The 13,850-nt window shown below is 48.8% G+C and overlaps 1 protein-coding gene across 1 annotated transcript in view; it reads left to right on the forward strand.

Moving 5' to 3' along the window:
- Positions 1-13,850, forward strand: part of SHC4 (SHC adaptor protein 4) — a 103,523-nt gene that overhangs the window by 80,791 nt on the left and 8,882 nt on the right. Inside the window, exons 9-10 of the mRNA XM_044279623.1 lie at positions 288-348; positions 13,472-13,612. Of these exons, the coding sequence (XP_044135558.1) occupies positions 288-348; positions 13,472-13,612 (202 nt within the window). The remainder of the gene's footprint in view (positions 1-287; positions 349-13,471; positions 13,613-13,850) is intronic.

The raw sequence follows: 13,850 nt of genomic DNA on the forward strand, positions 1-13,850 counted from the left end.
CCCTATTCTTGTCCGCAATTGAGGACAAGATTAGGCATTTTCTATTAAGTGCCGGCGATGTGACGGATCCACAAAACACACACGGACATGTGAATGGACCTTTTAACGACACGCACACACACATTAAATGAAATAGATGAAATATACCAGAGCGAAGCCGGGTCCTTCAGCTAGTGGATAATAAATAAAATGGTATGACACCAAATATATATTATCTTTCAGATCTACAAGTAGTATGCTCCTTTTCATCTGTGTGTATTTTCTAAACATGGTGTTTTTTATAATAGGTGGGTTGCCCCAAAAGTACCAACATATATGAGAACTGTATAAAGAACCCGAAGACAGTAGGTACGAGGTGTTTATAACCGTATATTTTATACTGCATTGCTCACTGGTCCCAATTGTCTAAATATAACAGCACTGGACTGTATATGTATGTACAACAATATCTAACTATCTATCTACTTGGATTGTAATGTAGGACCAGTTCTACTCTAAAGGTCCCTTTAAGGGACGATACAGCTGACAATTATGGAGAAGGAAGCGTTCCTTCCCAACAATCACCTACTGGTCAGCGGAGCAGAGCGACACGTTTACATGCAGCGGTCTCCTCCAGAGTTTGGGAAGGAGTGATCGTTAATGCCATCGCTCGTCCTGAAACAGACTCGTTGTTTGCTGGCAGCAGATGCTGTTTGCACAGCACAATCTGCTGCTGGCAAATGACGATTTTTCTGTGTGCACATTGGCGGCACCTTCACACTGCCAGATAATCACTAACGAGTGTTCCTATGAACGCTTGTTAGGCCTCTTTCACACGGGCGTGTCCGGATTAGGTCCGGATGCGTCCCGGTGCATTGCGGCAAACCCGCGCGAGTATGAGCGCAATTGCAGTCAGTTTTGATGTTCAGTTTTTATTGCGCGGCTGCAATGTGTTTTGCACGCGCGTGATAAAAAAAACGACTGTGGTACCCAGACCCGAACTTCTTCACAGAAGTTCAGGTTTGGGTTAGTTGTAGTGTAGATTGTATTATTTCCCCTTATAACATGGTTATAAGGGAAAATAATAGCATTCTGAATACAGAATGCATAGTAAAATAGGGCTGGAGGGGTTAAAAAAAAATAATACATTTTTAACTCACCTTAATCCACTTGTTCGCGCAGCCGGCATCTCTTCTGTCTTCATCTGTGAGCAATAGGACCTTTGATGATGTCACTGCGTTCATCACATGGTCCATCACATGATCCATCACCATGAAGACAGAAGAGATGCTGGGCTGCGCGAACAAGTGGATTAAGGTGAGGTAATTTTTATTTATTTTTTTAACCCCTCCAGCCCTATTTTACTATGCATTCTGTATTCAGAATGCTATTATTTTCCCTTATAACCATGTTAAAAGGGAAAATAATAATGATCGGGTCCCCATCCCGATCGTCACCTAGCAACCGTGCGTAAAAATCGCACCGCATCCGCACTTGCTTGCGGATGCTTGCGATTTTCACGCAACCTCATTCACTTCTATGGGGCCTGCGTTATGTGAAAAACACACAAAGAGGAGCATGCTGCGATTTTCACGCAATGCACAAGTGATGCGTGAAAATCACTGCTCGTGTGCACAGCCCCATATCACTGCTCGTGTGCACAGCCCCATAGAAATGAATGGGTCAGGATTCAGTGCGGGTGCAATGCGTTCAAGTCACGCATTGCACCCGAGCGGAATACTCGCCCGTATGAAAGGGGCCTTAGTGATTATCTGGCAGATTCTCGGTCCATGTAAAGGGCACTTTAAGTGGTACATATGAGTTGGCAAAACAGTCTATTAGTTAAAAATATTACAATTGCTCTGGGCACAGTCATCTGCCAAGAGATTAGTGAAGATGATCAGAGATCTCTAAAACTAAGGCTACTTTCACACTGCCGTTTCTGGGTCCGCTTGTGAGATCCGTTTCAAGGCTCTTGCAAGCGGCAAATGGACTGATCCCCTGACTGGTACCAAAGGGATTAACATTTAATCAAAGATGCTTTAGAATAAGTGGCACAAAAAAGGACAATCACAAAAAACAAATAGACAAGCCCGGGTGGGCCAAAGACAAAAAGCACGGAAGAAACCAGTGTAGAAGAGGAACGTTCTCACCCAAGATGAACTTGATTGATGGATGGATAGGTCTTTTCAGACGGTGCCAAGACAAGAAGACATGATGGGAATCCTCCAATTATTTTAGGTGGTAATCACTGGAAACCATGCATAAAGATGATCGTACAGTGGGTTGCTGGATAGTAGGCAAGGTCAGGAACAACTGCCCTAATAAGACCCTGAGGTGAGGGAAGGTGCTAGTAGACCCTGCCTACCTATACAGAGTACTTGCCCCACAAGGAGCGACCCCGTCCGGATACCTATCCCTGGTGGGGGCCGGTATCCCTAGTGTACCCTAAAGAAGTCCCGACGTGTCACATTTCATTTGACAAAAACTCATCAGGGGAAGTGGAAATTACAGGGTAACAGGCAAAAGGGAGCCTGTAGTTATAGCAACAATGGTAGCCGTGTAGGTTAAAAATGGTTACATTTAAAGCCAAAACAGGCTACAGGCTATGAGCTAGGCCGTTGAGGCCAAAAGTGGCTCAAAAACGGACAAAAAAATGGACCAGTGGGACCAACTAAGCTCGAAGTACGGTGGCCAGGCCAGTGGGACTTGACAACACAGATAGACCTCAGGTGCCGGCGTGCCAGTGGGCTGCCGTAGCACAATAGGGCGCTGCACAGGAGTGCAGCCTGGTCACTGTGGGGCCCAAATCGTTGGGTATAGAGTATGGGGCTGTCGGCAATTGCTTACCTTCTAGACGCCACTTTTAAAGGTGAACAGAGTGCGCCAATAACCAGGGTACGCCCTCCTATATCACGTGGGGCCGGGTGAGCTCTGTCACGTGATCGGCGGGCCTGCGTGCCATGGAGCGCAGCGTGAGGCAGCGCGTGCGTCCCAGGTCACGCCCATGGAGCTACAGAGGTGGAGATGTGCTCAGCGTAGGGGGCGGGAGGACATGGAACGCAGCGCACGCCGCTGCCGTAGGGTGACACGCAGGACCGAAGGAGGGACAAAGGTTAAGCAATCTGGGGGCAGGCTGGTTACCTGGCAACCGAGACGCTGTGAGCAATGCCACAGTAAGTCGGCGGCTGCAGAGGAGACCAGCGAGTCAGCGGTCTCATGTTTACAGCAAAAGGAAATTGCTGAGCTCACAGAGCTACATATGTGCTGATTAAGGCTACATTCACACGCCAGTATTTTTCTATATCCCGATTTTCGGTCCGTTTTTTGCAGATCCGTTGTTCCTGAAAATGTTTCCGTATGTCATCCGTTTTTTGCGGATCCGCAAAAAACTGAACCATGTATAAATTGCAATAATCAAATAAAGTTGTTTGGATTTCTTTGAAAAAAAATTGAAAAAATAAAAAATAAAAAATTTGTTATGTGTTTCCAGGAACGGATTCCGCATAAAACGGATGACATACGGAATGACATCCGAATGTCTTCCGTTTTTTGCGGATCCATTGACTTTGTATTGTACCAGGATCCGAATTTTGCGGAAAAGAATAGGACATGTGTCACGTACCGGCAGGACAGGTAGTGGATCCTCTGGACCAGAGAGGCGATGGCGCGGGTTGTACTAAAGGACCGGTTCTAAGCAGTTACTGGTCTTCACCAGAACCCGCCGCAAGGCGGGATGGATTTGCTGCGGCGGTAACTACCAGGTCATGTCCCCTAGTAACAACTCGACCTCTCTGGCAGCTGATAAGGCGTGGTACACAGGGAGAAGGCAAGAGCGTAGTCGGACGTAGCAGAGGTCAGGGCAGGCGGCAAGGTTCTAAGGCGAGTAGACGGTAGCAACGGGTTCGGCAACAGGCAAGGCAAACTAACACAGTGGTTCACTTTCTCTGAGGCACAAGGCACAAAGATCCGGCAGGAAGCTGTGGGAGGAGAAGGTATAAATGGGCAGTGCACAGGTGCTGCCTAATTAAGTCAGCACTGCCTCTTACAAACCTTAACCCTTAATAACCCCTTTGGACCAGGCATCAATCACTGGTGCACTGGCCCTTTGAATCTAAGAGTCCCGGCGCGCGCGCGCCCTAGAGAGCGAGGACGCACACGCTTGGAGTGCTGCCTGGGGGCATACGCTGTGAGCGCTCCGAGGCCAGCAGGGGACCCGGAGCGCTCAGCGTAACAGTACCCCCCCTTTGGTCTCCCTCCCTTTTTGGTACCGAAGAACTTGCGGATGAGATCCGGCTCCCATGACCTCTCCTCAGGACCGCAGCCCTCCCAGTCGACCAAAAAAAATCTTTTCCCCCGGGAGATCTTGGTCGCCAAGATCTCCTTGACAGAGAATATATCGGAGGTACCGGCGACAGGGGTGGGAGAAACAAGCTTGGGAGAAAAACGGTTAAAGACAGCAGGTTTAAAAAGGGAGACATGGAAGGAGTTATGGATTCGGAGGGAGGGAGGAATATGGAGCTGATAAGAAACTTGATTGATACGACTCTTGATTTTATAGGGTCCCAGGAAACGAGGGCCCAACTTGTAACTTGGGACCTAAATCGGATGTACTTAGAGGAGAGCCACACCTTGTCACCCGGGCGAAATTCCGGAGGAGATCTGCGTCTCTTGTCAGCTTGAATCTTCATACGGGCGGAAGCCTTGAGGAGAGCAGCGTGGGTTTCTCGCCAGATGGAGGAAAAATCCTGTACAAGACTGTCAACGGCAGGTACAGAAGAAGGAGTGGGAGACTGCGGCAGAGGTGGAAGAGGATGACGGCCAAAAACTACAAAGAAAGGAGACTTGTTAGAGGCAGAGGATTGTTTGTAGTTGTAGGAGAACTCCGCCCAGGGAAGTAGATCAGCCCAGTCGTCATGGCGTGAGGATACAAAGTGACGCAGATAGTCACCCAAAATTTGGTTCACCCGTTCTACTTGGCCGTTAGACTGAGGATGGTACGAAGAAGAAAAGTCCAATTTGATCCCGAGCTGAGCACATAGAGCCCTCCAGAATTTGGAGACGAATTGCACCCCACGATCCGAGACAATATGTTTGGGAAGGCCATGTAGACGGAAGATGTGTTGGAAAATTTGTTTGGCCAACATGGGCGCAGAGGGTAGACCGGGCAGGGGTACAAAGTGAGCCATCTTGGAGAAGCGATCCACCACGACCCAAATAACGGACTTGCCATGGGAGGAGGGAAGATCTGTAATAAAGTCCATGGCGATGTGAGACCAGGGAACTTCAGGAACAGGTAGAGGCAAGAGGAGACCCGCTGGTTTCTGGCGAGGCGATTTATCCCGGGCGCAAATCATACAGGCCTGGACGAAGTCCGAGACATCTTTCTCCAGAGAAGACCACCAGTACCTTTGGGAGATTAGTTGGAGAGACTTTTGCACCCCTGGATGACCGGCAAAAGGGGAGGCGTGGCCCCACTTGAGAATTCACAGCCGCTGACGTGGAGGTACGTAGGATTTGCCAGGAGGAAGAAGGCGCAGGTCCACGGGAGCGACTGTAATAAGGCGTTCTGGAGGGATAATATATCGAGGTGTTAACTCGTTGCCCACCACATCAGAGGAGCGGGACAGAGCATCTGCCCTAATGTTCTTACAAGCCGGACGGAAATGGATCTCGAAATTAAAGCGGGCGAAGAACAGAGACCAACGAGCCTGACGGGGATTTAATCTCTGAGCAGACTGGAGATAAGCCAGGTTCTTGTGGTCCGTGAAGATGTACACAGGATGTGTGGCGCCCTCGAGTAAATGTCTCAATTCCTCCAGTGCCAATTTAATAGCCAGCAGTTCCCTGTCCCCAATGGAGTAATTTCTCTCTGCGGAAGAGAATGTTTTTGAAAAGAAGCCACAAGTAGAAGTCTTGCCCCGGGAAGACTTCTGGGTGAGGACAGCTCCGGCTCCCACCGAGGAGGCATCCACTTCAAGAGAGAAAGGCTTGGTGGAATCTGGTCTAGAGGGAACGGGTGCAGAGGCAAAGGCGGATTTCAGGGACTGGAAGGCTTCCTCGGCTTGGGAAGGCCAGGATTTGGGGTTAGCTCCTTTTCTTGTGAGGGCCACGATAGGAGCTACCAGAGTGGAATAGTGAGGGATGAATTGCCTGTAGTAATTCGCAAAGCCCAGAAATCTTTGTATGGCTCGGAGACCAGAGGGGCGTGGCCAATCCAGAACCGCCGAGAGCTTGGCTGGGTCCATTTGAAGTCCTTGGGCTGAGATAATGTATCCCAGGAAAGGCAGGGAGGTCCGTTCAAAAAGACATTTTTCAAGTTTAGCGTACAGGCGATTTCTCCTTAGACAAGTAAGAACTTGTTGCACATGGACCCTGTGTTGATCCAAATTGGAGGAAAAGATGAGGATATCATCCAGGTATACGACCACGCAGGTGTAAAGTAAGTCCCTGAAAATATCATTGACGAATTCCTGGAAGACAGCAGGTGCGTTGCAGAGGCCGAGGGCATCCCCAAATACTCAAAATGGCCGTCCCTTGTGTTAAAGGCGGTCTTCCATTCGTCTCCCTCACGGATACGGATCAGATTATAGGCCCCTCGAAGGTCCAATTTTGTGAAGATCTTAGCCCCTCGGAGACGATCAAATAGCTCAGAGATTAGAGGCAGAGGGTAACGGTTCTTGATGGTAATTTTATTAAGACCTCTGTAGTCAATGCAGGGGCGGAGGGAGCCGTCTTTTTTTGTCATGAAGAAAAAACCGGCCCCAGCAGGAGAAGAAGATTTTCTTATGAATCCTCTCTGTAGGTTCTCACGTATATAGTCGGACATGGCAAGAGTCTCAGGAGGTGAGAGAGGATAAATTCTGCCCCGAGGTGGAGTAGAACCGGGTATCAGGTCGATCGGGCAATCATAGGATCGGTGAGGAGGAAGGACCTCAGCTTGTTTCTTGCAGAAGACATCCGCGAAGGAATGGTATGGCTTGGGAAGCCCAGAAGGCGGAGAAACTTGCGGGTTCTGTTTGACCAGAGCAGGCTTGAGACAGCGGTCCGAACAGGAGGAACCCCAACGCAGGATCTCACCGGTGGACCAATTCAGGACAGGGCTATGACGTTGAAGCCACGGCAGACCCAGGAGGAGTTCGGAGGAACAGAAGGGAAGGACAAAGAACTCTATAGTCTCGGTATGAAATATTCCGATGTCCATCTGCAGAGGCTGGGTACGGAACTGTACGGTGGCAGAGAGTCTCTCACCGTAAACAGTAGAGATGAAAAACGGCTTGGGTAGACGGATTACTGGAATACGGTACTTGTCAACCAAGGAGGCGTGAATGAAGTTGCCAGCTGAACCGGAATCCAAGAAGGCGGCTGCGGAGAAAGAGGACTTGGAAGAGATGATCAACTGCACGGGTATGATGAGACGTGGAGAGGAAGAATCCACACCTAGCAACGCCTCTCCCATGTTTACTAGGTGCGAGCGTTTCCCGAACGCGGTGGACGGAGAGGACAATCTCTAAGGAAGTGCTCGGTACTGGCACAGTACAGACACAGGTTCTCGTTTCTGCGGCGGCTTCGTTCTTGCGGAGTCAGGCGTGACCGATCCACCTGCATGGCTTCCACGGCGGAAAACCCAGTAGCGGGTTGAGGTGGACGCAGAAAAACGGGAGCCAGACAAGGAAAGCGTCTAGGACGAGCTTTTTCCTTTTCAAGGAGGAGTTCCTCTTGTCTTTCGGCGAAACGTTTGTCTATCCTAGTGGCCAGCAAGATGAGGTCACTAAGAGTGGAAGGAAGCTCACGTGCAGCCAGAACGTCCTTTACTTCACTGTTAAGTCCCTTCTTGAAGGTGGCGCAAAGGGCTTCATTGTTCCAGTTCAGCTCAGAGACCAGAGTGCGGAACTGAATGGCATAGTCACCCACGGAAGAACCTCCTTGGGTCAAATTTAGTAAGGCAGTCTCTGCGGAGGTAACCCGGGCAGGCTCCTCAAAAACATTCCGGAACTCTAGGCAGAAGCTCTGGACGGAAGCGGTGGCAGGATCTGCGCGGTCCCATAGTGGTGTAGCCCAGGCCAGGGCCTTCCCGGACAGTAAACTGAGAATAAAGGCTACCTTGGCTCGCTCAGAAGGAAACTGGTCGGACAGAAGCTCGAGGTGGAGAGAGCACTGCGACAAGAACCCACGGCACTGCTTAGGATCTCCGTCATATTTGTCTGGTAGGGACAAACGGATTCTGGAACCGGTGGCAACTGCAGGCGGAGGTGATGCAGCAGGAGCAGACGGAGGAGCTGGCTGTTGCTGAGAAGGCAGGAGCTGCTGCAACATAGCGGTCAACTGGGCCAGCTGTTGACCCTGCTGGGCCACAATAGTGGTGAGGTCCGCTAGGCTTGGCAGGGGAACATCAGCGGGATCCATGGCCGGATCTTACTGTCACGTACCGGCAGGACAGGTAGTGGATCCTCTGGACCAGAGAGGCGATGGCGCGGGTTGTACTAAAGGACCGGTTCTAAGCAGTTACTGGTCTTCACCAGAGCCCGCCGCAAGGCGGGATGGATTTGCTGCGGCGGTAACTACCAGGTCGTGTCCCCTAGTAACAACTCGACCTCTCTGGCAGCTGATAAGGCATGGTACACAGGGAGAAGGCAAGAGCGTAGTCGGACGTAGCAGAGGTCAGGGCAGGCGGCAAGGTTCTAAGGCGAGTAGACGGTAGCAACGGGTTCGGCAACAGGCAAGGCAAACTAACACAGTGGAACACTTTCTCTGAGGCACAAGGCACAAAGATCCGGCAGGAAGCTGTGGGAGGAGAAGGTATAAATGGGCAGTGCACAGGTGCTGCCTAATTAAGTCAGCACTGCCGCTCACAAACCTTAACCCTTAATAACCCCTTTGGACCAGGCATCAATCACTGGTGCACTGGCCCTTTGAATCTAAGAGTCCCGGCGCGCGCGCGCCCTAGAGAGCGAGGACGCACACGCCGAGACACTGGAGTGCGGCCTGGGGGCATACGCTGTGAGCGCTCCGAGGCCAGCAGGGGACCCGGAGCGCTCAGCGTAACAACATGTTTTATATTTAAACTGACATGCGGAACGGAACAACGGAAACGGACAGCACACATTGTGCTGTCCGATTTTTTCCAGGACCCATTGAAAATGAATGGGTCCAGATCTGGTCCGCAAAAAACGGAACAGATCAGGAAAGAAAAAACGGACGTGTGAATGGACCCTAACACAGCCAACAGGCTAAGTTGCAGAGACAATAAACTGATGGTGAAACTCAAAAAGAAAAGATTATGACAAGAGCTAGATAAGTGGACAAGGGGTGCGATCCCCATGATACAAAGAGGGCGGGGGGGGGGGGGGGGCGCAGCTATGATCAGGGGATCACGAACAACAACTAAAATTAAGATGTTCATTGAGGCCCAATGGAGTCATGGATTTTAGGTAATAGATCCAGCGAGTTTCACCTATGACAGACACATGGGCAATGCCATTATGATGATTCTGAATGTGGTTGGCTACTGGTGTGTCCTTGCCCTTGGCTATGTCGTTAAGGTGCTCGCCCACCCGCCTGCGAAACTAGCGGATGGTTTTACCGACATATTCTTTGCCGCATTCACAGGCGAGACGGTAGATCACCCCACGGGTCCTACAGTTGATGAAATGGTTAATGGTGTGGATCTTCCCAGTGTTGTTACTGCGGAAAGTCTTACCAGTTTGCAAATGGCTGCAGGCAATGCAACCACTGCATCTGTAACAGCCTTTGATGTTAGACTGTAACCATACAGAGCCAGAGGGTACAGGTGGTATGAACTCACTCGAAACCAATCTATCACGGAGATTACATCCTCTGCGGTAAGTAATGTTCGGATATTGCCCCAAAACCTCTTTTAGATCTGTATCCATCAGTAGGATACCCCAGTTGTTGCGTATGATGTCGCGAACCTCAGGTGCTGCGCAATCAAAAGTGCTAACCAGGCGAATGAGATTCTCATTTACCTGGTTAGAACTTTTGATCGCGCAGCACCTGAGGTTCGCGACATCATACGCAACAACTGGGGTATCCTACTGATGGATCCAGATCACGTCGGGAAGGGGGGGGGGGGAGATTGGGACCGGGCGATTACCTAAAATCCATGACTCCATTGGGCCTCAATGAACATCTTAATTTTAGCTGTTGCTTGTGATCCCCTGATCATAGCTGCGCCCCCCCCCCCGCCCTCTTTGTATCATGGGGATCGCCCCCCTCGTCCACTTATCTAGCTCTTGTCATGATCTTTTCTTTTTGAGTTTCACCATCAGTTTATTGTCTCTGCAACTTAGCCTGTTGTCTGTGTTAATCAGCACATATGTAGCTCTGTGAGCTCAGCAATTTCCTTTTGCTGTAAACATGAGACCGCTGACTCGCTGTTCTCCTCTGCAGCCGCCGACTTCCCGTGGCATTGTTCACGGCGTCCCGGTTGCCAGTTAACCAGCCCGCCCCCAGATTGTTTAACCTTTGTCCCTCCTTCGGTCCTGCGTGTCACCCTACGGCAGCGGCGTGCGTTGCGTTCCATGTACTCCCGCCCCCTACGCTGAGCACATCTTCACCTCTGTAGCTCCATGGGCGTGACCTGGGACGCACGCGCTGCCTCACGCTGCGCTCCATGGCACGCAGGCCCGCCGATCACGTGACAGAGCTCACCAAGCCCCACGTGATATAGGAGGGCGTACCCTGGTTATTGGCGCACTCTGTTCACCTTTAAAAGTGGCGTCTAGAAGGTAAGCAATTGCCGACAGCCCCATACTCTATACCCAACGATTTGGGCCCCACAGTGACCAGGCTGCACTCCTGTGCAGCGCCCTATTGTGCTACGGCAGCCCACTGGCACGCCGGCACCTGAGGTCTATCTGTGTTGACAAGTGTGTTGTCGGGTCCCACTGGCCTGGCCATCGTACTTCGAGCTTAGTTGGTCCCACTGGTCCATTTTTTGAGCCACTTTTGGCCTCAACGGCCTAGCTCATAGCCTGTTTTGGCTTTAAATGTAACAATTTTTAGCCTACCCGGCTACCATTGTTGCTATAACTACAGGCCCCTTTTTGCCCGTTACCCTGTAATTTCCACTTCTCCTGATCAGTTTTTGTCAAATGAAACGTGACACGTCGGGACTTCTTTAGGGTACACTAGGGATACCGGCCCCCACCAGGGATAGGTATCCGGACGGGGTCGCTCCTTGTGGGGCAAGTACTCTGTATAGGTAGGCAGGGTCTACTAGCCCCTTCCCTCACCTCAGGGTCTTATTAGGGCAGTTGTTCCTGACCTTGCCTACTATCCAGTAACAAACTGTACGATCATGTTTATGCATCGTTTCCAGTGATTACCACCTGAAAGAATTGGAGGATTCCCATCATGTCTTCTTGTCTTGGCACCGTCTGAAAAGACCTATCCATCCATCAAGTTCATCTTGGGTGAGAATGTTCCTCTTCTACACTGGTTTCTTCCGTACTTTTTGTCTTTGGCCCACCCGGGCTTGTCTATTTGTGTTTTGTGATTGTCCTTTTTTGTGCCACTTATTCTAAAGCATCTTTGAATAAATGTTAAGTTTTATTCCCTTTGGTCCCACTCAGGGGATCAGTCCATTTGCATTCTGAATTGTGGGAGTTAACTGGTCAAGGCTTGAAGCCAGATCTTGTGCACAGTTTTTTCTCTCTCACAAGCGGCCCCGAACGAATCAGTTTAGCCCCAAGGCATTCTGATTAGATAAGGATCCGCTCAGAAAGCATCAGTTTGCCTCCGTTCAGCCTCCATTCCGCTCTGGAGGTGGACACCAAAATGCTGCTTGCAGTGTTTTGGTGTCCGCCTGGCGATGCGAAACCAAACGGATCCGTCCTGACTTACAATGTAAGTCAATGGGGACGGATCAGTTTACATTGACACAATATGGTGCAATTGTAAACGGATCCGTCCCCTATTGACTTTCAGTGTAAGTCAGGACGGATCCGTCTGACTTACACTTGGACTTAGACTTTTTTTTTTCATAGTAATGCAGACGGATCCGTTCTGAATGGATACCAGCGTTTGCATTATAGGTGCGGATCCGTCTGTGCAGGTACCAGACGGATCCGCACCTAAACGCAGGTGTGAAAGTAGCCTTATCTGCAGTTATTAGCTTTAATAAATCTTTGCATCCTAACAGCCAAAAAAGATGAGAAGACTCCTCATGGACCTTGATTGGATTGATTTTGTTTTTGTAATGCAAAACAGTTTTTAATTTATTTACAGTTTTAATTAATTAACTGAAATATCCAAATTGGTTACATTGAGTTCTACTTCCAGCTTCCACTGCATTAGGATCCCATGGCTTATAATAAGTCTTGTCTTTAGTCCAGTGTTTTTGATGGCAAGAATATTGCTGCAGATCATGATGTTTTTGTTGTCAAAAGCACTGGAACCCAAACAGAAAGACAAGCAGAGCCCTGCATTCATCAGCATTAAAGGGGTTCTCCGGGAATTAAGAAAATTTAAATACTGAAATATTACTTTATAATAAATATATTTCCAAATACCTTTCATTATTTATTATGTCTCATTTTGTTGGTGGAGCAATCATCAGTGGAAACAAAATGGCCGCTGTCCTACCAGTACACACAGAACCTGTCCTAATCACACAGGAGGACATGTTACTGCACAACACTGAGCTAAAGAGCTGCCTCATCCTCCTCTCTGATCTACTTGTCAGTGATTATGATCCTGAATACAGCCGATAAGAACTTTAGCTGAATCTCTGGGAAATGTATTTCAGAGGAGACATGAAGTACTGAGAGGACGGACAGGACAGGCTGATATGGAGCTGTGGTAATGGAGACTGCATACAAGTGCTGCTGCTCATTACCCCCACCCTCCTCTCTGTACTTCATGTCTCCTCATCATTTCCATTCCCACAAAGCAGAGAGGAGGCTGAGGCAGCTCTTTAGCTAAGTGTTGTGAAGTAACTTGTCCTCCTGTGTGATTAGGACAGATTAGGACGGCAGCCATTTTAGTTTCTCCTAGTGATTGCTCTGTAGACAAAACTAGCCACTCTAACTAATGAAAGGTATTTGGGAATATATTTATTATAAAGTAATATTTAAGTATTTTCATTTTCTTAATTCCCAGAGAACCCCTGAGTTGTAAATGAGGATTATTGGGAGTCCGTTATGTTGTCATACTTAAATATTCAACTATCCATGTTTTCAATGCAAAATTGATGGCCTATGGTTAACCCCAAATCCAGGGCAGAAGAGTGTGACCTTGTACCCATGGCCAGAATGACCCTTTTTGCTCTTGCGCAGAGATTGTTCACAGGGGGAATACAGGGCATGTGCACACTTGCCATTGGGAAGGGGCATGAGCCCGTTACTTCATATATAAGCTACATCAGCTTCCTCTATATCCTCACATAATTTGCATATGACTGGAGTTTACATAAAAAACGTGTGGTCGTCTAAGTTACCAGTGATATGAAATCATACATTTGTATTTTCAGGCTTCACTGCTCACAGTGAACAGATGCAGGATATGCTGTCCGGCAGAGACATTATGGATGATCCATGTTATATGAACACAGTGTCAAAAACTGAAAATCAAGATAAAATTTCAGTTTCTGGGAGATCCTGTGTAAAATCAAGTACGCAAATTTTTTAAAACTTTTTTTATTTCAATTTTTTTTGCATTGTTATATAACTTGTATCAATATGTAGTAAATTCTACATCCCCTGGTTTCTCAATGTTAATTCCCACAGCGATTCATATGGCAGTAGATTTTTCAAGAAAGGACATTGTACGGGGTGGATCTGTGCCAGAAAACCGTGATAAAATCCGAGGGTCCACCTCAGATTTCTGCTGTGGTTTCTGCAGCAAACACA

Source organism: Bufo gargarizans, chromosome 2, assembly GCF_014858855.1.
Source record: "Bufo gargarizans isolate SCDJY-AF-19 chromosome 2, ASM1485885v1, whole genome shotgun sequence".
Lineage (NCBI taxonomy): Eukaryota > Metazoa > Chordata > Amphibia > Anura > Bufonidae > Bufo > Bufo gargarizans.